This window comes from Stigmatopora nigra, chromosome 5 (genome assembly GCF_051989575.1).
Source record: "Stigmatopora nigra isolate UIUO_SnigA chromosome 5, RoL_Snig_1.1, whole genome shotgun sequence".
In the NCBI taxonomy this organism is placed as follows: domain Eukaryota; kingdom Metazoa; phylum Chordata; class Actinopteri; order Syngnathiformes; family Syngnathidae; genus Stigmatopora; species Stigmatopora nigra.
This window is the reverse complement of record NC_135512.1, coordinates 3,352,396-3,379,771: the sequence shown is the minus strand read 5'-3', so window position 1 is coordinate 3,379,771 and position 27,376 is coordinate 3,352,396. Positions and strand designations below refer to the sequence as shown.

The window sequence follows — 27,376 nt, the reverse complement described above, 5'->3', positions numbered from 1 at the left end:
CTATTCTTCCACAACAATAGCACACAATTGCTCCAGTGCTTCACAGGTATGTCTACTTAATAATTTTCCACTAACAAAAGTGTCGTTATCTGCACAACATATTTTTAAAAAATCTCGCCAATATTTTTTCGGGTTTTAATAAATATTTTGTGACAAACAGCTGAACCAAACACAAAAAGATGACAACTGTGACGATACCTATCTTTCTTCTCAGATGTTCTCTGATGAAGGTAAGAACAAAAAAAAATCAAAAAGCCACTTTATCAGATCACAACACTGTAAAAAGTGTCATCGTTTTTTATCTTTATGATATTTTTGACCCATTACAGGCTCGTCAATTGCATTTCCCAACCAGAGCTTTCTTGAAGACACCCAAAGAAACTTCTCTCAGATTGACATCCTTCCTGAGGACAAGGACAGTGATCTGGAAATGACTTTGAGAAGTCAAGGCAGCAATTTATCTGAGCTCTACCCAAGCATGATTTATCGAATTGGGCGGGCACAACAAAAGCTGCAAACCTCCAGGGCGGCCGATTCTGTGGTCCGCAAGTACCGCAAGCGTCTCCAAATGTCCAGCAGACCCAAAAACATGGCCTTGAACCACAGAAAAACCTTAAAAAGTAAACCTAAAAAGAGTCCAGTAAACAATTGGCATCGTTCCCCTTTAAGAAATCAAACCAATCCAGTTCTGGACTTATCTTCTTCGATAGAATCTCCTGAATCTGAACAAGTAGAACTTAACAAGACCTTTACTGTGGAAATACAGCAATCCTTCTGTCCCCCTTTGCAGTCTTCCAGTATCTCATTGGAGACGTTGCCAGAGCAGTCCTCAAAATATCCTTCAGTTTATAACCTGACTCCTTCACGGTCTTCCCAAGCCTACTCTAAAGCATCTATAGACATGATGGAAAGATCCAGAAAACTAATGGGAGAAGAGCCATGTCAGTTCTTCTCCAGTCCTTCAAAGTCTTCTGATGCCTCTCCAGGAGTTTTTCGGGGGTTGCCTCCAAAGCTTAGAAACCATCCTTCAGTTTCTGGAGATAAACAGACCTGTGGTGTCTTGAGTCCTTCCCAGTCTTGTGACACATCTCCTCGAGTGTCCTTAGACCTGACTCCAAGATCTAGAAAGCGTTCACTCTCGTCTGCCACAGAACAGCCTTTCTTGTGGACCCTCAGTCCTTCACGGGTTTCTAATCTTCACCCAGACTTCTCCCCAAAGTCCAGAAAAAATTCTCATGCAGTAACTGGAGAACACAAATCTCCATGGGTTCTTAGTTCACCACGTTCTTCTGCTACCACCTCAGACCAGTCCCCATTGTCCAAAAAGACGCTATGTAGCTCTGCCAAAGTCCCATACATATCCTCTGGGGTCTTCGATGCTTCTCGGACATACGATTCCCAAAGACCCCAACGGCTCTTTAACACTACTGCCAAAGAACAGCCACCCAACATCAGTCTTTTTCAGCCTTCCAGTCCTTATTTGGACCAATCGCCAAGATCCAAACGACTTCCTATCTTAACTACAGAGGAACAGACACCATCCCGGTCTAACCTCACTCCTTCACGAGCATCCAATACCTCCTCCAGCCTATCCCTGAGAGCCCAAAGGCTGCTCAACGCCACCATGGAGCAACAGCAACCAACCCCGGGGGTTCACAGTCTTTCCCAAGATTCCGGTACTCCCTCAGGCATATCCTTGAGAGCCAAAAGACTGTTTAACACTGCCGCCGAAGAACAAACATCCAGAATCCTCCACAGTCCTTTGCGGTCTCCCTGTCCAAGGCCATACCCCTCTGTTGACGTTCCTAAGGAAAACAGTAGATTTCAAATTCGACCTGATGTTTACGATTCCCCAGTCAGGCAAAGTACTTCAAATTGGAAAAGCCTCCAACGATCCTACTCTGATCGAGTCCTACGCTACTCCAGTGCCCCAGTTTCTCCTCTAAGAAGACCACTTAGTACTCAGAAGCTCCAATTGAATTCCTCCACCCAGTCCCCAACAAAAGTCCGTAATAGGGCCTGGCGGCATCTCTCCTTTGACTCTTCCCTTGCATCAGATAGAGGTACTTTCTCTGGCAAGAAGCTAGATGAACATTTTGAAAAGCAGTATCATAAGTTTGTATGCCGAAGCAAAGTCTTCAATGGATACCGCTGCCAAATTTGCGAAAGGAAAGAAGAAGCCAGTCTACAACAGTCCCAAAATCTGGTAGCACTGGCATTGTCTACCTGTGGGTTTAAGATGAGAAAGCGACATCAGGATTCGGACTTGGAAAACCCATCTGGCTCCAAGCGATGGTGCAACTCCTCCCCCGGCTCCAAGCGCCACAGAAACGAGTTGCTAAGGCGCCGTCTCCATCTGAACGATGTTGAGGGTCCTGTGGGAGGAGTCTTCAATTATAGCAAATGTCAAGAGATTAACGGTCATGCAATGTCAGACGATGACATTCCGACATACAGCTTTCCGGAGTATACCCAACATGGTAATTGTCATTTTACGTAAAACTGTAACTTACCGTTAGCTGCATATGAATGAAAAAACGGATCAACTAAAATAGCTTGAAAAAAATGTGGGATTTTTTGAACAGAATCTTTTGAAAAAATGGCATAAAACTCTAAATATTCTTCTTCTCAAACAGATATGAACAGAAAATGGTGACGGCCTCTGCCAGCTTCCCCAACAAGGACAGAATATGTTGCTAACGTGAGTTTACCTTAACGAAGCTCCTGTAAAAGATGTCAATAATTGTGTTATTAGTAATTTGTTAGTTTGAATAAAAACATTGCATTTTCAGATACATTCAGTCAGTGTTTATTGGCCCCATGGAGTGAATATGTAACAGAACAACATTGCAGCATATTCAAGACAACAAAGATGTGATGCACAATCGTTCGTTTTAGTTCAAAACTCAAATTTCCAAACCAAAAAAAAAAACAAAATCTTTGGTTGCCAGATTGTGCGTATTTTATCTTTTCACAACAACAACAAAACAGCAGGTTTGCCATATAAAACGGAAAAAAACTAAGGTATTCTGTTATATTTACACAATCAAACTGATTGAGCCTAACACTAAGTCAGTAAGAGCACTTAGCTACTGTAACAAAGGTGTTCTTTTTTTCTTCTTATTATTCTATTTTAGTATTTTTAACTGAACTTACCACTCCAGATCCACCGGATACTTGCCGGTCAGACATGCAGTACAGTGACCCACCCTAGAACCAGACTTGTAATTGGAGTCAATCACATCCCCGCCTTGCAAGGACGCGATTCCTTTCTGGACCGCCGTGACAAGACCCTCTACGGTCAAATACTGTACGCTGTCGGCACCTGAATTCAACATGGAAGGTCATCAGAGGTCAAACTATAAGTGACATTGTTCGAACATACCGATATATCCTGCGATGTCTTGGAATTCCGGTTTGTTGGCGATAAGTTCCTCTTTGGTAGGAATGTTGATACCCATGTAACAAGGGAACTTAATGGGAGGAGAAGCTACTCTGATATGGACCTGAAACCAAAATAATCTCAAATTAAGACTCCTTAATCTGGTAAAAAAAAAACGGAATATATTTTTTTAAACAGTCCTATTTTAATTTTTTTCTTAACTGTTAGCTTTTGTACAATATCTACCACAGTATATTAGCATCATGCTAACAGGTTGAAACATTCTATTGGAAGTTCTTTTTATCAATTTTTTCTTATTTTAGCACAGATTTTTTTCCCATTCTTCAATAATTTCAATGTTAGCCACGCCCTAGTGCAAAATGGGCATGGTCTTATTGGATTAGTCTGTCAAAAAGTCGAGTAAACAAACCTCTGTTGCGCCTGCCTCCTTCAGTAGTTTGATAATAGGCGAAATGGTGTTGCCTCTGACAATAGAATCATCAATCAGAACCACCCGTTTTCCGGCAAAATTGTCGGTCAAGGCGCCAAACTTCTTAGCCACGCCCAACTGGCGTAGGCGGGTGTTAGGCTGGATAAAAGTTCTCCCGACATAGCGGTTCTTGCATAAGACTTCGATGTAGGGTAGCCCAGACTGTAAGAATTGTAGTTTAGATTACAGTAAGAAAATACATTTTTTTGGGGGGTTTTCTGTCATATGTTTGTGGTTTACCTGCTGGGCATAACCTAGCGCGGCGGGGGTCGCCGATTCGGGTACGGTGCTGACCACGTCGGCGTCCGTTGGGGCCTCGATGGCCAACTGTCGACCACAACGTTGTCTGACTGTATAGACCATCTGTCCTGGTGCATAAACAGTCTCTCGTTATGTCAATAATATTAATTAAATTACCCTATTTTCAATGTCTGGACTATGAACTTTATTTATTTGTATTTTTTTTTAAATAATATAATTTGGCTTGAGGACGTTATGTGATCTCTACTTCCACATTTGATGTAAATGATTAAAAATGTGATAGTAAACAAGTTACTATTTGTCAGTTGTGGTATTACTTGAATAACTGTTCATGTTAAGATAAGAAATTACTATTTAGCTTCTTGTTCTTTATGTTATCACTATAATGTTGTTTTTTGATTTATGATATTAAAAATGTGATTTATATGCCAGTGTGATTTTTTTTTTGGTTCACATATAACCATTTGGAAAAAATAAAGATAAACATTTAATAAGATAATGATTTTTTTTCCCAATTTTTTTTTACCACTGGGTCATTTTGTTGTTATTCCCTGCCATTAACAAATAAATTAATTTCTAGTCAAAATGGATTTAGTCAGAGTTAAACTTTAAAAATACATTTTGAAAACCTAACCTGTTTTTTTGTTTAACTATTCTAATATTCCGTAAAAAAATGGCAACATCCTTATTCAATACACTAAGAAATAATAATTATAGCATAAGGGGTCTCACACCAACCTTCAAAAATGGAATCAGGTCTAGCGAAGTAAACATATTCAAATATGCAAAAAGCAGGAAGGTCCCCTTCACGACGAGGAACCACACTCAAAGACTTGACTCCGTGTCGGGATATCTGGACTATCTCTCCAGGGAGGACCTCCCTGTAATACCTGAATGAAGACATAGAGAGACGTCAAAATCGCCAATAGGTCCAAATTTGAAATTGGTTATTGGGGAAAACTCACTTAGCCCCAATGGACTGAAAACTGCAGGATTCTGAGGACACCACCCAGCCCTCAGTGTCCGCCTCCCCGCCACCTAACAGCCAATCAACAAGAAGTTCAGTTTAAGTATACACTTGGCTAACTAACTATCAACATATTCAAGGTTATTGCATGTCTACATTGAGCCATATATGTATATATAAATCCTTTTTTAATGAAACGGGTCAATTTTACAAGGCAATTTAGCACAAGGTATCTTTGAAATGAACAAAAACTATCAATTAACAAATAAAACAGATACAAAAATAAAATCAGCAAGACACAAAGGCCAAAATAAGTCCAATTAAATATGTTGTCATGAGGCACATTGTATGATTTTTGGGGAAAAAAAATGTTCTGGGCGCACCTTATAGTGCGGAAAATACGGTACATGGTTTACCAGATTTGTGCAGTGTGGAAATGGGAACCACACGTCCGATGCAGAGGGGTCTATTGCCGTAAGGGTCCCGTACGGCGTAAATGACATCTTTGAACATGACCAACAGCGAGTACGACGTCGGCGTCTCCGTCATTAGATTCTTAATCCTTCAGGACATTAGGAAGGAGGAGTTTAATTGCAGGGTTGAAAATAAGAGTACATCATTGGACGGGGACACAAACCTGGCAACCCAGTTGGGGGCGTCGAGCTCCTCTAGTGGTGGAGTGAAGGCCAGCAGCTGGGTGATGAGCTCGCTGTCCGAGCTGGTCGACAGGCCCACGCCGTGACGCATCACCTGAAAGCGCATACATGCCACAGCTTGTTTTATTACTTCCGCTATTATTTTAATTCATAATCTTTTAACTTAATTACTGATGGCGCTATATGTCCAATCCTTTATGTACCCATATCTACACATATATACCCATATATCCACACACAAATATACACACATACACACACGTATACAAACATATACACACACACACACACACATATATACACACACACACACAGACACACATATACACACACATACACACACAAATATACACATATATTGACCTTGATATACACATATATACACATATACACACATATATGTATATATATATATACACATATACACATATATACACATATGTGTATATATATATATATATATATATATATATATATATATATATATATATATATATATATATATATATATATATATATATATATATATATGTGTGTGTGTACATATATATACATATATATATATATATATATATATATATATATATATATATATATATATATATATATATATATATATATATATGTGTGTGTACATATATATACATATATATATATATATATATATATATATATATATATATATATATATATATATATATATATATATATATATATATATATATATATATATATATATATATATATATATATATATATATATATATATATATATATATATATATATATATATATATATATATATATATATATATATATATATATATATATATATGTACATATGTGTGTATATATATATATATATATATATATATATATATATATATATGTACATATGTGTATATATATATGTATACATACACTTATATACACATACATACATACATACATACATACATACATACATACATACATACATACATAATAATTAGATATTTTATATTATATTATTATTCCCATCAGTAGGAGAACAGCCATATGATTGGACATCCATTCCTGTCAAAATTAAGCTGAAAAACTACTAACACAATTTAAATGACAAAAAAAAAAATGAAAAAAATTATGGAAGTTTTGGATCAGAAAACAAGTTTTCTACTGGCCTTTTTTCGCAGTGCGTGCGCGTTGACTAGCTCTCCGTTGTGTGCCACCGCTATCTGGCCGTGCAAGGTGTCCACCACGAAGGGTTGGCAGTTCTGCAGCTCTGACATCCCAGTGGTGGAGTAGCGCGTGTGACAGATGCCCAGGTTGCCGTAACGCAGTTTGAGGAGCGCCTCGGGGGGGAAAGCAGTGCTGACCAAGCCCATTCCCTGTAAAGAAATAAAAATAAAAGAGGACAGATTATAAATGACTGAAATTCCTCATATCTCATTAACTGCCACCAAAAAATATTTAAGTAGAGTACTATTGCTTTATTTGAATTTAAAAATTGTATTCAATCATCAAAAAATTACATTACTGTTTTTTTATTACAAAAAATGTGCCGTGGAAGGGATTAAAGTTGAATTTAATTTCTTTCTTTATTTTTAATTTTATCACCTTATGGGTTGTATACGTCGGTGGACTGGCTCCATTACTTGTGACAACGCCAGCACTTTCTTGACCCCTGAGGACACACAAATAGGCCGGTCACGATACCTTTTTAGGACATTATAGTTTCCTCGAAAATATACACACACACATGTATATATTAAGAAACTTTGCTCACAGTGTGGCTTATATGCGCACAAATTAGACGTGACATGCACCAAACTGCAAGATGACAAGGACGAAACGCATTTATTTAAGACATTCTTATTTATATCTCTGAATGAAATTCAAGAAAAAAATATTTTTCCTTCAAATGAACTCATTTGTACTCCCTATTAAAAACCATGAATATGAAGGTGAAAATTGTGAATCAGAGTGCGGCTTATACGAGAGAAATTGTAAAATTCAACAATGTCAAAGCAATTTCAAGGATGCAGCTTATACGAAGAAGCGGCTAATACGCGATAAAATACGTTAACTAACAACATTTATTAAACGATTTGAAAACAAAACATCCTGCCACATATTTCTGTGTAAAGTAAAATCAAGCTCCTCCCCCTTTGCAGGATTAAACATGTACCAACCTCACACTTTCTACACCAATCCTGGCAGCCAACTAAACAGGTTTCAACGAGACTGAAAAGTCAAAACTGGATTGAAAGCAGCTGGATAGTGTCGCCCCGTTGCATTTTCAGCCTTTTTAAAAGCAGGCAGCTTCTCCGATTACCCTCTGCCCCTCCTCCCCGGTACATAGCTTAAGCAAGTGATGAGGCCGCTTTCCTACAAAGGGGGCGTTGCTTTCAGGCTTAACCGCCCGGTTGCCTTGGTAACAGAGCAGCCGAGCCAGACGGGTCAAGAGAGTGGGGGTGGGGAAACGGTAAACACGTCAGCTGGAAACAACAGGGTGGGTTGGTGGGGGGGGGGGAGGCAAACCAAATGGCTTCAACGTGGGGGTGGGACGAGGCGGCAACTCAGCGCGAGGCTCAGAACAGAGTCAGATTGCTGCTGGTTTCCAAGCGTTTGAGAAGGCTCAGCGGCGTACGTGACTGGAAAGGACGCTCAAGCGAGGAGGAGGAGGACGCCAATGGACGCGGTAATGGAGGAGGGGACACATACAAGAGGCGTATGCACGTCCTTGGCTACAGAAGGTAAAACTTGAGACAGAGGGGGGAAGGGCCTCAGCTATTCATTTTTAAATTCCATGTGTAGAAACTGGAACAATGGTTGAGAGTCATTGCAATGCGCTAAATGTGACCTACATACAATTCCGGATGTTGTTTTTTGTGTAAAATATGATTTGGATTAGATTAGAAGTTTATTTCATGTCATATTAGGGAAAGGGCTTTGGTTGCAGTAGAAAGACAGACACAGAAGACATTGTAGAACTAGGTAAAAAAAAATGGAGCCACACTTTAATGTGTAGCTCCAATGATCAGTTGAGGGGATAACTGTTAAAATATTAGACATTAAATTGATATATAAACAAAAAATACTTACATTTTTTCATGCAAGCCATTTATATGTGCGTTCGTGTGGTATAAAAGACTGCATATTGCCTTTTGTCATATATATATATATATATATATATATATATATATATATATATATATATATATATATATATATATATATATATATATATATATATATATATATATATATATATATATATATATATATATATATATATATATATATATATATATATATATATATATATATATATATATATATATATATATATATATATATATATATATATATATATATATATATATATATATATATATATATATATATATATATATATATATGACAAAAGGCAATATGCAGTCTTTTATACCACACGAACGCACATATAAATGGCTTGCATGAAAAAATGTAAGTATTTTTTGTTTATATATCAATTTAATTTCTAATATTTTAACACTTATCCCCCCCCCAAATATATATATATATATATATATATATATATATATATATATATATATATATATATATATATATATATATATATATATATATATATATATATATATATATATATATATATATATATATATATATATATATATATGACAAAAGGCAATATGCAGTCTTTTATACCACACGAACGCACGTATAAATGACTTGCATGAATATATATATATATTATATATATATAAGTATACACAAACACACACACGCTTCTGCTTATATAATAGGCACACTGACTGCTTTTGACAATGACTTCAGGAAGATTATTGATAAGAATGGCGAAGGATTTAACTCTTAATGTGACTCGACTTGACCATCTCGTGACTTAAGTCAACATTATCTTGTGACTCTACTCACCAAACTTGTGACTCGACTTCCCGAGTCCAATAGATAAACTTTAACTTTGATCAAATGACTGATGAAATAATCTGATTGGACAACCATTCATTCATTCATTCACTGCCAGCTCTCCCTTGTTTAAATGGATTTCCAAAATGCCATATTTACATTGGCTATTTCCAAATTGCCATATATACATTAGCCATTTCCAAATTGCCACATTTACATTGGCTATTCCCAAATTGCCATATTTTCATTGGCTATTCCCAAATTGCCATACTTACATTGGCTATTTCCAAATTCCCATATTAACATTTGCAATTTCGAAGTCAAACTCAATTCATCTTCCAGCCTTAGTTGATGATACATTGTCATATTCAGGTTCAGTCTACGATTAACAGAAATAATTCAACTTTAGTCTAAAACCAAATGTGTTGAAAACCAGGCGGCCAACCTGGGGTTGAAGAAAGCCGCCATTGGACTGACGTTGAGACCCTCGCATTGCTATGCGTCTGGGCTGACCAGTGTGTCCGGGATAGCCTCAAGAACACACTATACAACAAGTGCATCTTCCAGGAAATTTCCAGCAAGTTAGAACGCACTTTTGGCGTGGTACGCAACTGGAAGCAGTGCCGCACTAAGTACAAGAACCTCAAGTACGACTACAAAGTGGCCAAGAGTAACACCAGCAGTCCGGGGAAGTACATGAAGTTTTTTCACGAGGTGGAAGCCATTTTACTGGACCGTGGACTGGATGAGGTTTTGCCTGGGATGAAGAAGAGGTTTTACGAGACGGAAAAGCTGCCACCGCCGGTGGTTTCAGAGAGTGAAGTTGTCATCGAGATTGACCATTGTGAGTACTTCATTGGCTTACTTCGTGTTGTAGGTAACAATAAGGCTTCGTTCAGGCTCCAAGCAGATCAAATTCTGATTGCATTTTTCCACAGATCTAATTTTTAAGGCTGTTTGACACCAATTTTAATCCGTATTGCAAAAATTGGGATTTCTATCCTTTGTTAACTATTCAGACGACAAAAGAACAATCCAGTTTTCATCTGAGTGTGCTAAAAATTGAACTGGTTCCAGTTTAAACAAGCCTAAAGACTCCAAATTTAAAAAACAGCAGTATCTAGTGAAATGTTAGCATGGAAAATGCTAATGGAGGACATGTTTGAAGCCTGCTTACTATGACAAACAAGGTTAAACAATTGCCAATAAATTTCATACCTGTCAACCAATTACTCACATTATTAATGATTGTAATTTATTAAGCGATAAAAAAACACACTCGCACATATTTACTCACAAATGGCGCATTTAAAAGTCCAAATTTTTCCCCAAAGTGACGTTGCGCCCAATCAGTTGATGCGCCTTGTGTATGCACTAAATTCAAAATTCTGTACATTTTGCTGTATGACGCTGACAGTTTGATTTTCCGGTTACATTGCTTGCTGACGCGCTATATTTATTTAGTGAAAAGCCAAATGTGTGAAAGGGGAATTCAAATCTAGTATATAAAGTGATTCACTATTTTTTTCTATGGAATAGGAGCCAGTATTAACATGTTTACAGTACTTTGTGGGTTTAGTTTTTTAAATCATGCTAGTAAACATATGTTTTTTGCAATAGCATTAATTTGTGTATTCCTATTTGACAGGTACAGATATGCCCCCCGTGGAACACCCCAACGTGGTCACCACGTCAGACGGGAACCGAAACTGGACCGACCACGAAGTACGAGCTCTGATCCAAGTGTGGTCTGACGAGCAGATTCATCGGCAGTTGGAAAGCTCCACCAGAAAGCGGGAAGTTTTCATGCAGATTTCCGACCGGCTGTTGCAACAAGGCATCGAACGCGACTGGAAACAGTGTTACACCAAATGCAAAAACCTCATGTACTTATACCGCTCGCTCCAGAAGGAAAAGTCGGACAATGGCGACCCTAAACGCCTCATGCGCTATTACAGTGAAGTGGACGCTATTATGAATCGCAGGGCTATGGGCCCGGGTGTTGAATCCGGCCAAATCGCAATGCTGGAGGGCGACGTGAACGCCACGATGGAAGTCACGGACAGAAATTGTCAAACCGAATCGGTTTCGCCGATACACCTTGGAGGGTCGCCACAAGAAAATCAAGGACTGACAACTGGAAGAAGTCTCTACTTGAACCAGTGGTACCCACCGGACCCTTTTTTAGGTAAAACTAATCTTTTATTTCTTCTCATGTCGGATTCATTGAGTTTGATTGATTTAATAAAGAACAGCACATACTGATAAACATTCATATTCATTTTATTGAACATTTCCCTTCAGACCTCTACTTACGAATGCCTCTAGGTACGAAAGTTTCAGGTTACAATTTTTCTATATGCAAATGAGTGACTTGAGTTACGAAAAAAATCCAAGTTACGAACTCCCCTTAAATATAAATGCATTTCCTTGTTTTTTTATTTAGAATTTCCCTTTTTGGCACATATTTCCCTTATTGGCACATATTTTCACACACACACAGGGTACACATAAAAATCTAAAATGTACTACAAAGTGGACGGCAAATTTTCATATGCTTTATTTATTTTAAGATATTAATAATTAATAAATAATTCCCTTATATTTCTATATCATTCTTGTGTTTCCTCAAATTTTTCATACAAAATTGGGACACTAACCAATGGTGGAATTAGAGAATTTACATGTAAAGTACACCTCTACTTACAAAATGTTTAAGTTACAGAAAAACTTTTGGAACCAATTAATTTTCTTAAGTAGAAGTTAAAATATGTTAATTAGTATTGAGTTCCAGGTATGTGTTTTGGCTGAATGTAGTCTTTTTGAAGGAAACTACACAGTCACCTCTAGAGCCAGCCCTTGTTGATTAGCGTGTTGGATTTTTTTTGTACGTAGTAATGCTTGACTTAGAAATTGTCTTCTTTTATTTATCGATTGCAGAACAAACTGAAAACGGATCAACGCAAAATGACACTTTGTCGATTGGCAAAGGAAGAAAAAGGAAAGCAGACGAAACAGGTTTGAAAAATCTCCCAAATTGCATAATTACTTCACATGACAAGCCACAAGTCTTTGTAATTAATTCACGACTCCCGGGTCCCATGATTGGCCTCCAAATAAAATTAGTACAGATAGCTGTCTATTTGTCACTACGGATATTACCGATATGACGATAAAAATATAAAAAAAATGCCATTGTCTTCTTATTCTTACAGCAAGTTTCCTGCCACCAGTGAAAAAAATTCTGGAAAATGTGAACATCAAACAAGAAGAAACTCACATTCCGATAATAGAAGTGCATTCGGTTTGCTCCTTGGCCAAACAAGTCGCGCAACATCGTCAGAAAAAGGTAATTTAAAATATTTCTCATAATAACAAAATGAATGCCACGTTTAATATGTAGGATTATGAGTCAAAGCTAATTGGCTAAAGCTAACAATGGTACTACGGAGTGTGAAATGTTGTGTTGTGATGGGTTTAGGTAAATATTTAAAGAAATTGGTTTGGTCAATGGAACGAGTGGAAACGCATTCCTGATCTGGTTTTGTTTAGTAAAATGGTTCCTGGTGGATTTTTCTGCATTAGAATTGCCCAGAGCGTCGTTTTTTTGCCCACCCACAGTTTTTTTGTAGAACATTCCGTGCTAGTTGGGAATGTTTCCAAAACATGGCATGCCTATGCGGTGTATGTTAATTGGTGAAAAAAAAGCCACAATTATACTGTATATGAGGTGACTGTCTGTCCCTTTAAGAATCATTTAAAGAGGCATTACAACATTAGGAGTTCAGAATAATTCTGATATTTTCATTACTTGTATAAAAAGGTAACGTTAAATGTAACGTGAAATAATTATTATTTCCAACCTTAAATTAAATATATTAAGTATTTTTTAAGACCCAAAAATCCTATAGACATACAAAAAACTGTAGCCAGCGGATACCAAATTTGAACACAAATTCTGGGAGATTAAATCATTTTTTCCTTATTAAGAGACCAAAACTACACAAAGAAAAAGAAAACTAATTTAAAATTCACTTCCAACTCTACAAACTTTTCCCACCTCAACGCCAGGTAGGCAGTCATTGTCAAACCACATTCCTCCAATTTGAAAATACTCAAATAACAACAAAACAGTTCAGTTTATGCACTAAATTGTTTATAAACTCACGTGACTCGTGTGACTTAAGACGTGGGGGGAAATCGACACTTTTGTATGTGGATACAACAACAAAAAAGTTAAGTTTACATTACCTGTGCTGCAAAGCCACCAATCCGAGGGTGAGCACCTGAGCCACCTCCAGCTGGGTGGGCCACTCACCGGCCGCCACACAGCCGAAAACCCCGCACTCTTCCCCGATACCCGACTCCTCGAACTCCATCCCGCCGCTGGTTCTTTGCTAGCCCGTCGCTTCTTCTGGTAACCAAGTGTCCAATATGTCAATCTGCGCATGCGCACCGAACTCGAGTCTCCTTTTGCCAGAACACGTGCTGCAGCTTCCTACACGACACGGTCGATTAAAACGACAACAATAATGATAAAAATCACTTAAAGGTCAAAAAATCACGACGGGACAGAGTTATAGACATTTGTAAAAAAAAAAAAAAAGAAGTACACGTTTGCAGTTTTGCAACACGGGTGCCATGATTTTAACATGTGGATTTCATTAAGCATCGCATGCTATGAGAAGTATGATAACAAATCACCTGTGTCAAATAAATCAATTCTGTCGAACTGGGTTGTCGGCGTTTTGTCTCCGTATCGCTCAAAAAGAAGAAAACAGTAACATGTCATCAAAAAGTTTTCTTTTTGCGAGACAGTTAGCCTAGAGGCGTTGCCCTGATCACGTGAGGCTATTCCCTCTTGTGATTGGCCCGAGTGAGTGAAATGAGACTTGTAATTGGTTGTCAGAGCACGTAAGAAACGCACTACTTCCGACTCTCATCCTCACTTGACAACTTTTTGCTTGTCTCCACTGCCTTTTGTGATTTATTAAAAAAAATATTTTCCTGCAGTTTGGCAGCTTGTTGAAGAGAAACATGGCTTCCAAGCAAGGTAGAGTGCAATATTTTCAATGTTTTTATTTAATTAAAAAAAAAACACTTTTTATATGACTTCTCTGCTATTATGTAATTGTTTTATTAGAGCTTAACATCGGGCAGAAACTGAATGAGGGCAAAACCAAGCAGATCTTCGAGATCGTGGATCAACCCGGACTGGTTCTGGTCCAGTCCAAAGATCAGATCACCGCCGGGAATGCAGTGAGGAAAGACCAGATGGAGGGCAAAGCGGCCATCGCTAATAAAACGACATGCTGCGTGTTTGGGCTCTTGCAGGAATCTGGTAACAAACCACGAAACTGCATGCTTGTGCACTCACAATACTATGTTAATTCAAATATGGGCATCAATGTAAACACATCATCATATTACATAATGTTTTTTTCTGATGAAAATATTTCCTACATTACGCACATTATATATGCTTGGCCTCTATACTAATGACCAAGATTTTTTTAATTGAATGATTGGGATAATTAATTACACATTTATTACCCAAAAAAAGTTAAATCGTTAAAATTGTTTTAGATCTATAAAAAACTGAATATTCAGGGATTTTAATCTAGTTCTTTTAATCCATTTATAAAAAAACTGAATATATGTAAAATGGTTTGAATCAAATCGGACCATTTTAGATATAATATTTAGAATTATTTTTATATAAATGGATTAAAATCCCTGAATATTCAGTTTTTTATAGATTTAAAACAATGTTTATGTTAGCTTTTTTAAATATATTTTTAGATTTTACAAAATAGTTTTGGAACTAAAAAAAAATGAAAAATTGATAAAAAATTGCAATTATTTATTTAAAAAGGGGAATATCAGGAAATATAATATACATCTATGTCTATAATATTAATTTGATCCTAAAATAGAAAGTCAGCACTCATCATTTACTTTCTCGGACCGCACAAAATGATGCGGCGGGTCAGATTTGGCCCCCGGGCCCCCACTTTGACACCCTTGATTTAGAATGTTCACTCTGCATGTGTTTGGGATGTGGGAGGAAACTAGAGTACCCGGATAAAACCCATGCAAGCCTGGGGAGAACTTACAAACTCCATATAGTGAGAACCAAATTAGCGCAGCAGTAGTAATGTTGTCATGTGCCGTGACATTAGCTTAATTCTTCACGTTGTTTCAATGAAAATCTTGCACATGAGCGCCTTGTGACTTCTAATGAAGCAGAAAGAAACTAAATGGATGTCATCTACCTCATTTTCCTATTGTTTTGACTTGTTTTGTGCATGTGTGTCCTCTCTTACCTTTCATTAAAGGTATCAAGACGGCTTTTGTGAAACAGCAATCGGACACGGCCTTTGTGGCGGCGCATTGCGAGATGATTCCCATCGAATGGGTTTGCCGTAGGGTGGCCACCGGCTCTTTCCTCAAGAGGAACCCAGGGGTGAAGGAGGGTTACCGCTTCTCCCCGCTCAAGATGGAGATTTTCTTCAAAGTGAGTCAATGGAGGTGAACTGTGAAGTACAAAAAAAAGTATTTTCAGTTCAAATTGGATTGGATTACATTATTCATCCCAGATTCGGGAAATTTTGTTACCACAGTAGGAAGAAGGTGAGAATACAGACACAGAAAAAGATATTTTAGACATAAATAGATAGGTAATAAGTAAGTTAATAAATACAAGATAAATATAAATAAGCGTGTTGCTGAAATATATATATACATATAGACATAGACATACATACACATAGACATACATACACATAGACATACATACACATAGACATACATACACATAGACATACATACACATAGACATACATACACATAGACATACATACACATAGACATACATACACATACACATACATACACATAGACATACATACACATAGACATACATACACATACACATAGACATACATACACTTAGACATAGACATACATACACTTAGACATAGACATACATACACTTAGACATAGACATACATACACTTAGACATAGACATACATACACTTAGACACAGACATAGACATATACACAGACAGACATACATAGACATATACACAGACAGACATACATAGATATATACATACATACACATAGATGTACATGCATGCACACGATAGGTCTTAATGGTAGCTATAATAACATACATCTAATCTTAAAATGTTCCATATACTTTTGACAACCTTGAACAAAATACAAAGCCTTACCGCGTGGTCTTCCAGGACGACGCCAACAATGACCCCCAATGGTCGGAGGAGCAGCTGCTGGAGGCCAAGTTCTGCCTGGCTGGTCTGGCCATCGGACGCTGCGAGGTGGACATCATGAACCGAAGCACAGTGGCCATCTTTGAAATCCTGGAGAAAGCCTGGGCCACGCAGAATTGCACGCTGGTTGACATGAAGGTATGTGGAAGTATATTTTTGGGGGGTGGGGTGACCCTGGCCGGGTACCTTGAGGGTGTACTTGGTTTACATTTTTCTTTTGGGGATTTTTTTTATCAAATGTTGGGAGATTGGGGGCTTAAATTCAAGTAATTGGTGTTAATATGTATTTTGAGTTAATTTTTTGTGGGATTTTTTTTTTTTAAACTAAATTTGGAGATCAGAATTTTGTTGTGTATATGTCCAGTTTTTTTGTTTTATTTGTTGGGGTGTTGTGATTGATAAATGGGATTTTTAATTTATTTTTTTATTTTTTTAAATGGGCAGTTGCTTAGGATTTTTTGGTCAATTGTGTGCATTTTAGGATTTCTTTTTTTGGTGTGGAATTTCTGTGACAGATTATTTTGGGATGTGGAATTGACCAATTGTGATGGGTGGAAGCATCTTTTTTGGGGGCGGGATTTTTTTTGGTTGTGATGTGTGTGTGTTTTGAGGAGTTTCGGGGAGTTTTTTTTTTTTTTTTTTTTTAATGGTTGGGTAACATTTTGAGTTGGTGAGAATATTTTTTTGAGCGTAGCATCTCCAAATAGGTGAATTTCTTCCCCTACTAGGGAAGCACAATTACAATTACCATATTTTTTTTGTGACTATAAGGCACACTTAAAAGTCTTAAATTTTCTCCAAAATAGACACTGCGCCTTATAATCCAGTGTGCTTTATATATGGAAAAAAATATATAAAATGTGTAATTCATTGAGGCTGCGCCTCATACTGCAGTGCGCCTTTACTGCATTGCACATTATAGTCGTGAAAATACAGTATTTTTTTAATTACTATTTTGTTGACTTGACAGATTGAATTTGGGGTGAACATAAAGACTCAGGAGATCGTCCTGGCCGATGTAATCGACAACGATTCATGGCGGTTGTGGCCAGCTGGAGATAGGAGCCAGCAGAAAGATAAGCAGGTTTGTCTTCTCTCTATCTACTAAAAAAAAAATCTGATCACATTACTAAACCAAGGACTTTGCTTCTGTCTCTAGGTGTACCGAGACCTCAAAGAAGTGACCCCGGAGGCCATGCAAATGGTTAAAAGAAACTTCGAGTGGGTTTCTGAAAGGGTTAAGGTACAGCCAATTGTTTTTTTTTTAGTTTGTTTATGATATTACTATTGTATGGGATTTCAATTGGTCATGTCCAATCTATTTAAAGTGGGAAGGTCAGTTATTCCACTTAAAATGGATTGGCCATCTAGTTTACCTTATTTTCACGACTATAAGGCGCACTTAAAAGTCTTAATTTTTTTCCAAAATAGACAGTGCGCCTTATAATCCAGTGCGCCTTATATATGGAAAAAACAAAATAAAAAACGAAAAACCACCACTGTCAGATATTAAAAAAACACAAACGCCTGAACTGAAACAATACTGTTAACTATGCAGATGCCATCTTAGTTTACAACATCTTCCATCATATAGCTCCTCCCCCACTGCAAGATTTTATACAAAAAATCCAAAACATCAACAATGACTGGCTCTAGAGGTGACTGTGTAGTGAGTGCTTCATACCTGGAAGTCAATAGCAATTACTGTATTTTCACCACTATAAGGCGCACTTAAAAGTCTTAAATTTTCTCCAAAATAGACAGTGCGCCTTATATATGGAAAAAATGTCATTCACTGAGGGTGTGCCTTATAAAAAATACGGTAATTTTGATGTTTAAACTCACTCTCTATTGGTTCACCATAGCTTCTGCTGGAGTCCAAGTCCAGTGGCAGAGTGGTGGTCCTGATGGGCTCAACTTCGGACTTGGCTCACTGTGAGAAGATTAAAAAGGCCTGCTCCTCCTATGGGATTCCTTGTGTACTGCGAGTCACCTCGGCGCACAAAGGCCCGGATGAGACGTTGCGCATTAAAGCGGAATACGAAGGTTAGTGTCGTCCTACTAAAAGAGCAGAGAGGTTATCAAGGATGCTTGCATAAAAATGTTAGTTTTACACTTAAAAATTCCCTTTTTTTCCTGCAATTAATTATTTTTATGATTTTTACATTTTTTTGAACTATTTTGACGAAGAGAGCCATAAACAATTCATATTTTCAAACAATATTGCTTCAGAGCCATACTTCGAAATTTTAAAAGTAAAAATACATGAAAATGTGAGTATTTATTATTCATTTCACCATTTTGAAAGTTAAAAAAAATCTGAACATTATTTCACTGTTGCTAATCAATGAGAGAATGCATTCAGAAGATCCTAATGAAGAAAAAAATATGATTTTAAAAAGGCGAAGAGCCATATATATACCCATCAAAAGAGCCACATGTGGCTCCTGATCCATAAGTTCCCTACCCCTGCTGAACTTGGGTAAAAAAAAAACATTTTTAATGATAATACTTCCTATGTACATTAACCGTGATATTCGAGGGATTACTGTACTTAACTTTATATCGGAATCATATTTTTTTCATCTTTTTTTTAACTAGGTCTACAATGCCTTCTGTGTCTTATATCTGTTTTGGTATGACACCAAGAAATTTCCCCGAATACAAAATGAAATAAAGTTCTAACCTCAAACAGGTGATGGGATTCCAACCGTGTTCGTGGCTGTTGCCGGGCGGAGTAACGGCCTGGGCCCGGTAATGTCGGGTAACACTGCTTACCCGGTTATTAATTGCCCGCCGATTACACCTGACTGGGGCAACCAGGATGTGTGGTCTTCACTCCGTCTGCCAAGTGGTTAGTCTAAATTTAAAATGGTTATTATTGGGAAAACGACAAAAAACTTACAAAAATATATATATTTTTTTTGTCAGGTTTGGGCTGTTCCACCATTCTTTCCCCCGACGCGTCCGCTCAGTTCGCGGCTCAAATTTTCGGGCTGACCAATCACCTGGTGTGGTGTAAATTGAGGGCTTCTATGCTCAATACCTGGGTTGGCCTCAAGGTGGCTGACAAGAAGCTCCAAGCTTGCACTCTCTGAGTTGACGCCATTAAAGTCATTATCATCATCTGCATCTTCGTCTTCTTGGCAAAAAAATAATGTCCTTGAATCATTCCAATAAAACATTAACAGACAATGATTGGTGTCTAATTCGCTTAGACTGGAAGGATTGGTTTTGAATGATCTAGTTTTAAATAGAAAGATTTTTTTTTGTTTTTAGGGCATTTCTACTTAGACCAGTAGGTGGAGCTACTAACACACCAAAAAAAAAATGGCGACATCGACTGGTTTCAGAAGACTACAGGAACATTTTTACATTCCCTATACGCATTTGAAATATTTCAACCCACAAATGTAGCATACCAAATAAAACATTTGGTTTTTTTTGTAAATAAGGGCTCAAGTGGACTAGAAACATGACATTCTATAAAAAAAATTCTAATATGCTCTACAAAAATAGGTTAAATTTAAAAAAATGTCACTCCAACACTATGCAAAGTCTGAATAATTAATAATTTCAACATAAATGGAAATATTTTGTATGTATATACACACAATTGAGGCCAAAGTTTTACATACATCGTGCAAAAAAAATTTTTTTTTGACTCACTCAAGTCAAATTTTTCCTTTTTCAGGTCAAGCACGATTCCTGAAAACCTCCACTATTAAATCCACAAACAACATACACCTACAACACTAAATACTTACCATTTTTTCCCTTGCATTTTGCTACAAAGGACGGGTTAAATGACCTGTAATGTACCAAAAATCCTGGTGCATGTGTGTGGGTGTAGGAAGTGGGAGGATAGCCTATGAGTGCCAAAACAGAATAAGAAGAGGAGGAAGAAACTGCTGGCTAAAATTACCAATGCATAACAACAACAGCAGCAGAGGAGGAGGAGGAGGTTTAAAGACAAAAAAAAAGAAAAAACAACCAAAAAAAACAACATCCGTGACATGACATCAGTACAAAAATGTGTTATGATAGCTCTTGCCATCTCCGTGACGACGGTAACGTAGCAACAATGCTACCACATCCAACAATGCCCATTTAGTTTCATCCCATACGGATGCTATTTTATCTCTTCGCTTACTATTCCGTGATTCCCCCCATCGCCATGGCGACCACAATGAGAGTAAATGAATCATCAGCGTGGTATCCCTCCTCTGTAATGACTTCTGAGTAAGCAGAGTCAAAAAGCATTGCGGCGCTGTAACGGAGATTATTGCTAAAAAAAAAGCCTTTTATTCATATTTATGTGTCACGACAGCAGCCTATTTACACAAATGTATCATTTTCAGGGTTTTTGTACATTTATTTGTTGTTATTTATGCTAATGACTACTTATTATGATACCTACTTATTTATTTGTTGTTATTTGTGCACTTTGTGAAGCTTTATATCTCATTATTCTTGTATAATTGTTCATTTTTCACTAAATTTATTGCCTTTTAAAAATGGCGTCATCCGTTTTGCTTTTATATAATAAAATGAAATAAGAGTACTACAATTTATCACACTGTTGTCATTTTATTTGACATAAACTGATAAAATTGTTAAATTTACTCCGTTTTATAAGTAAAAATTACTCAAAATTAGCAATGCTACAATAAGGTTAGCATATGCTAACACTTTCCCCAACTCTGAAACCCGAAAAAAAAGTCTTTGTATTTCCTCATTTAGCACCGCACGTCTTAAATCTTTTTTAGGGTAAGAAAACAATTGTAAATATTTTCTAGAAACTACTGTCAAGTTTTAATCTACATCAAAATTTGAAAAAAAAATTATGGACATAATGCCACAAATCTAGCTAGCATTTCAACAGTGGATTTTTAACGTTGTAGTTGTAAAGACATATACATTATTTCAACCAGAGGCGCTTTTTCCGCTCCTAAACTTGCTCCAGAAGTCTAACTTTTAAATGTCCAGCTATTAAACCAACACCAACACCCCTAATTTAGTCATCACAGCGCCCCCAAATCGTGACAGGAGTGCGACTTCTGCCGGAGGAACCTGCCGGCCTCACCTCGCTCGCGCTGGTAGCGAGGAACCAAGCTGGATAGGAAGCGCTTGGCGCGCAAGGTGATGCTCTCCAGCGCCCCCCCAGCACCCACTTCCTCCGGGCTAGCGCCCGGGGGCCACGGAGACTGGCCCCGTGCTAGCCGCACGGCACTCTCCAGGAGTTCCGTGGTGCGGTGGTCTAGAGAGGCCGAAATCTCCAGATAGAGGCAGTTGAAGAGGGCAGCACTGGACATGGCCTCTAAAAGGGTGAAAACCCAGAGGAGGAGTTACAGCTCTAGCTTTGCTTTGAGATATGAGCAGTGGTGGACTGTCAGGGCCTTCTAAAATAGTTTTTGAGGGTTGGATTGATTCAAACATAGCACTGAAGGCGTTTGTTGGAAATTCACGGCCCGCCACTGGATAGGAGTGTCTTCTATTGAGAGTTTTTGAAAGATAGCAGTTGAAATATGTGAAATAAAACATCTGTGTTGTGATGAAAGACCACAGTAGAACTATTTTAACAACTATCGGGATCACAGATGTCAAAATAATTTTTAAATCTGTTTATTTTTGGTCTATTTTGGAATATATGACCGTATTAATCACTTGGTGGCGTTATTTGTGCGCATATAAGCCGTAGCCTTGATTCAGTCCTCATTTTTTTGTTACAAATACTGCGTTTATGCGAGAAAATATGGTAGTTATCTGGGATCCCCCGTTTTTTTAGTAATTAATATTTTCTAACCATTCTTCATCTTTTTTTGCTATTTAGTAATGCACTATTATGATACAAGATGATATGGTTAGTAGCATTAGTTAGCGTTAGCATCTGTCAACAAAACAGTTGTTGATAAGACTATAGCCTTAAAAAATAAATACATACAAATAAAATCAACAAAATATATAAATTGCACTTTTATTAGTATTAGTAGGATAGGGTTAAACCAAGGAACAAAAGTGCAACTTATAGTCCAGAAAATACGGTAATCAATCTATCCTAATAACCCATCTTACTTAAAATGAAATATTCAACAACAAAACTATATTTTCTATCCTCGGAAATATATAAAAAATGGTGAATTTATGAAAAAAAGCTCCTTTTAAAGTATGAAAAGCCAATCTGACCTTGTGATGTGACTTCTCGCGAGCGAACCAAGTCGCTTTTGTTGCCTACGAGGATGATGGGAGTCTGCGGCTGTGTCTCCCGCAGGAGGAGGCGGAGCTGTGCGGTACGATGGAAACTGCGTCGGTCGGTCACTGAGAAAACCAACACGCACACCTCGCAGCGGAGCGCCGAAAGGTCCTGACCACAAACAGATGAGAGACTGGTCAAGGAAACTTAAAATGCTTCCAAACCAAACAAAATGCCCCAAAAAATGAGCACAAAAGCCACCAAATTTGCCAGAAAACCAAACCTGGATTAAACAAAGAATTTGGATTAAAAATGAAAATCAGAAAATAAATTTCAAACCCAATTATGTTTTGTTTGTGCCAGACTCCCATTGGAATCACACACACACACTCATGTAGTAGTCATTTCACACATCTGTGGCCACACACACACACATACACACACTTGCGTCGTGCCTGAGGGAAAATCAGAGAACAAAACAATTGGATAATGAACTCACTGGGGTTGTCACGACCGCGCTATTATTTTGAAAGTAGAAAGATTCATCTGGCTTCTTTGTAACACGTGCTTACTGTTGTTAAAAAATGTGAAGATCTTTTTATATATATACTGGGATATCCACCCGCAATCCTAATGAGGATAAAGCGGTTCAGAAAATTACATATATACATATATACACATATATATATGTATATATACATATATACACATATATATATGTATATATACATATATATATACACGCATATATACATATATACATATATATACACACATACATATATACATATATATACACACGTATACATACATATATGCACACATATACACACATATATACATATAAACACATATATATATATACATATATACACACATGTATACATGTGTATATATATCTATACATGTATATATATACACACATATACATATAAACACATATATACATATATACACATATACACATGTATACATATATACACACATATATATATATACATATATTCACACATATATACACACATATATATACATATATACACATGTATACACATATACACATATATACATATGTACACACATATACACATATATACACATATATATACACACATATATACATTTATACACATATATATATACATTTATACACACATATACACATATATATACATTTATACACACATATATACATATATATATATTTATACACATATATACACACAAATATATATGAATATATACATATATATACACACATATATGTTGAGTTGAAGATTTCGTATATATGTATATATGAATTACATACAAACTTAAGTTTTAAGTAGATTTTTTTTCCTTGATATAGAAAAACAAATGTGCAATTTTAACAGGCATAAAACCAGAGAAAAACAAGACATAAGCAAAATAGTGCATTTTCTTACATGTCTCCAGTTGTCATAAATAACAATGGCGCTCTCCTCGTCGTCCACGGTAACCAAGCTCAGGTGCCCCTCCCCTGCGGACGAGAGTAATCAGTTACCTCCGAGAAAAACGACGGGTCACCTACCATCTTATCAACATCAACAACCTTCAAAATCCACCGACGCCGTCCTGTCTCCATCCCCCAGCAAGGCCAAGGCCAACGCCGACTTCCCCACGCCGTTCTGGCCCAGCAGGGCGATCCTCAAGGGGGCGTCGGGGTCAGGCTTTCCCGCCGCCTCCGCCATCCCGTCGTCCGGGGCCGGACTAAAGAGTAGCGGCGGCGGTGGCTGGGCCCCGCAGGCGACATCTGACGACCAGTCGACGTCATCGCGAACGGCCTCCTCGCGTCGAAGCTGGTGCTTGATGGGCAGCGGCGTGCTGCCTCGACGCACATTCGGCGTGCCGGCCAGGGTCATGGGGTCACGCTGGAATATGTAGTCCATATTTAGCAAGGGTTATTTTACACGGATTAACACAAATGTTCAAACCGTGTTTGTTTTTCTAAACGATTGCAGTATTGGCTCGGAGTTTTGGGGTCACAGGTTCGAACCCGGGTCAGTTGCTCACTGGGTGGAGTTTGCCTGTTTTTCCCGTGTTTGCGTGGGTTTTCTTTGGTGACTCCGGTTTCCTCCCACATCCCAAAAAAAATTCATGCTAGGCTAATTGTATGCTAATGGTTGTCCTATATCATTTTGCACTGTGATTGGCTGGGAATTAATTAAAGGTGTGCCCTGATTGGTACCTGTAATTAGCTGGGATAGGCTCCAGCACCCCCGGAAAGTTTGTGAGGGTAAAAAAAATCATGAGAAATTTAAATAATTTGACTCCAAATACGATTTTATTTTTCCAATGCTCATATTTTTAAACGATTACATTTAAATGAAAAATATAACGTATCAATTAATCATAAATGCATTGGTTTGTATTAAAGTCAGAAAATACTTTATTTGCAATATTTCACGATAATCTGATAGTTTGATTAGTTTCCAAAGAGATGTAGCCCCACTTGGACAATTTCCATACTTAGGTGTATATTCTTTATCCTCTGCCATGAGTCAATCTTGCAAATGTGCAGTATGCATATGACTAACATAGATACAGACCAAGAAAAGACTATAGTAGATTTATATTAAAGTCAAGAAATACTTTGCAATACTACTGAGCCCAACTCAAACCATTTCCATTCCCATACATATATTCTTTATCCCCTGCCATGAGTCAATCTACATCAGTCAATGTTGCAAATTTGCATATACGGTTGATTTCTACCCCTTTTAACATAGACACAGACCAAGAAAAGACTATAATAGATTTATATGAAAGTCAAGAAATCTTTTGAAATCCTACTGAGCCCAACTCAGACAATTTCCATTCCCATACATATATTCTTTATCCTCTGCCATGAGTCAATGTTGCAAATTTGCATATACGGTTGATTTCTACCCTTTTTAACAAATACACAGACCAAGAAAATACTATAATAGATTCATATTAAAGTCAAGAAATACTTTGAAATACTACTAAGCCCAACTCAGACAATTTCCATTCCCATACATATATTCTTCATCCTCTGCCACGAGTCAATCTTGCAAATTTGCATATGCAAATGATTTCTACCCTTTTTAACATAGACAAAGACCAAGTTAAGACTATAATAGATTCATATTAAAGTCAAGAAATACTTTGAAATACCACTAATCCCCACTCAAACAATTTCCATTCCCATTCATATATTCTTTATCTTCAGCCATGAGTCAATCTACATGATTCAATAATGCAAATTTGCATATGCGGTTGATTTCTACCCTTTTCTAACATAGACACAGACCAATTAGTATAATAGAGTGCTTACCTTGAGGGTCTCCTCTTCGGTCTTGAGTCCATCTTGGGGCACATCTGTCGGCATCTGCAAGCTGAGAAACGACGCTCTCGCTGGATGAGGGACTCAGAGGGTGGTAAAGGAGACAAATCCCGAAGCCCAACCCCCCTCGATCCACCTTGGCCCACTCTTCCGCCCACCCACTCGCTCACCGAGCACCTGAGCCCTCCTCACCTGTCACGAGGCTCTCTGCAACTCCGACGAAATGAGGAGCGATAAATATCTTTTTTTTTCTCTCTATCTCTCTCTCCTTCTCTTAATCGTTCTCTCTCTCACATGCAGTACAAGAAAGTCCCGCTAGAGAGCAGCAAAGTACAATCTTAATTGTTTTGTGGTGATTCCAGTTTTACATTCCATTTAACAGAGATGGAGTCGATTATTTCTTTAAAAAAAACGTTTAAAACTAAGTTTTTTGGGATTTAAAATCTGAAGTGTGTTTTTTGTGTGCATATTTTTGTTCGCTAACGTTAGCTTCTTAGAATAAAAAATGCTTTTGCATGCTTGTTATTCATTTCAATACACTAGTCAATTATTTTCTTATCATTTTAAGTCATTATTGTGTGTTTCTCATAACTTTCATACAAAATTGGACCATTTCAATCATTTTTAAAGGGTTTAGTTTGCTAATTTTTCTCGAAACGTGAGAATTTACATAAAAAATCAACTCTATTTCTAAAAAAAATCAAAAAATCCACGTTACAAACCAATTCATTTCATAAGTAGAGGTACCATAGTCAAGTTTGAATCACCTTACAAATGTCATCATAAATCAACATTATATTAGTATCAATACCCTCAATCGATCTATACTTGACTATAATCCAGAATGTGGACACGCGCTGTAGTCGGAATGTAACGTGGCTGTGTGAGAGACAA

General features: G+C 37.3%; 4 protein-coding genes across 5 annotated transcripts; 2 read left to right on the top strand and 2 right to left on the bottom strand.

The window, feature by feature from the left end:
- Nucleotides 1–29: 29 nt before the first annotated feature.
- Nucleotides 30–3,640, top strand: LOC144196693 (uncharacterized). The gene is made up of 4 exons (XM_077717077.1): nt 30–230; nt 330–2,480; nt 2,637–2,701; nt 3,165–3,640. The coding sequence occupies exons 1-3, from the start codon at nt 215–217 to the stop codon at nt 2,654–2,656; spliced, it is 2,187 nt and encodes a 728-aa protein (XP_077573203.1). The 5' UTR covers nt 30–214; the 3' UTR covers nt 2,657–2,701; nt 3,165–3,640.
- On the bottom strand, nt 2,794–14,540 carry ppat (phosphoribosyl pyrophosphate amidotransferase). The gene is made up of 12 exons (XM_077717078.1): nt 14,373–14,540; nt 13,920–14,166; nt 7,353–7,419; nt 6,917–7,123; nt 5,738–5,850; nt 5,517–5,662; nt 5,099–5,171; nt 4,872–5,023; nt 4,113–4,240; nt 3,813–4,034; nt 3,386–3,506; nt 2,794–3,325 (listed from the first exon to the last, which is right to left on the bottom strand). The coding sequence occupies exons 2-12, from the start codon at nt 14,045–14,047 to the stop codon at nt 3,153–3,155; spliced, it is 1,530 nt and encodes a 509-aa protein (XP_077573204.1). The 5' UTR covers nt 14,048–14,166; nt 14,373–14,540; the 3' UTR covers nt 2,794–3,152.
- paics (phosphoribosylaminoimidazole carboxylase, phosphoribosylaminoimidazole succinocarboxamide synthetase) lies at nt 8,278–20,159 on the top strand. Of its 2 annotated transcripts, XM_077717075.1 has the most exons (14): nt 8,278–8,491; nt 10,105–10,512; nt 11,317–11,856; nt 12,609–12,686; nt 12,884–13,017; nt 14,682–14,721; nt 14,812–15,009; nt 16,007–16,185; nt 16,923–17,102; nt 17,935–18,048; nt 18,124–18,207; nt 18,830–19,010; nt 19,660–19,818; nt 19,896–20,159. In XM_077717075.1, the coding sequence occupies exons 1-14, from the start codon at nt 8,428–8,430 to the stop codon at nt 20,060–20,062; spliced, it is 2,526 nt and encodes an 841-aa protein (XP_077573201.1). In that variant the 5' UTR covers nt 8,278–8,427; the 3' UTR covers nt 20,063–20,159. The 2 variants fall into 2 exon arrangements, with proteins under 2 accessions (XP_077573201.1, XP_077573202.1); XM_077717076.1 differs by lacking the exon at nt 10,105–10,512 and having other exon boundaries at nt 8,279–8,491.
- Nucleotides 20,160–21,534: 1,375 nt separating this feature from the next.
- Nucleotides 21,535–26,764, bottom strand: LOC144196780 (GTP-binding protein REM 2-like). Its single transcript, XM_077717209.1, has 6 exons — nt 26,675–26,764; nt 26,474–26,534; nt 24,728–25,046; nt 24,582–24,655; nt 23,151–23,328; nt 21,535–22,284 (listed from the first exon to the last, which is right to left on the bottom strand). Exons 2-6 carry the CDS (start codon nt 26,525–26,527, stop codon nt 21,989–21,991), a joined length of 921 nt encoding a protein of 306 aa, XP_077573335.1. The 5' UTR covers nt 26,528–26,534; nt 26,675–26,764; the 3' UTR covers nt 21,535–21,988.
- Between the last annotated feature and the right edge of the window lie 612 nt (nt 26,765–27,376).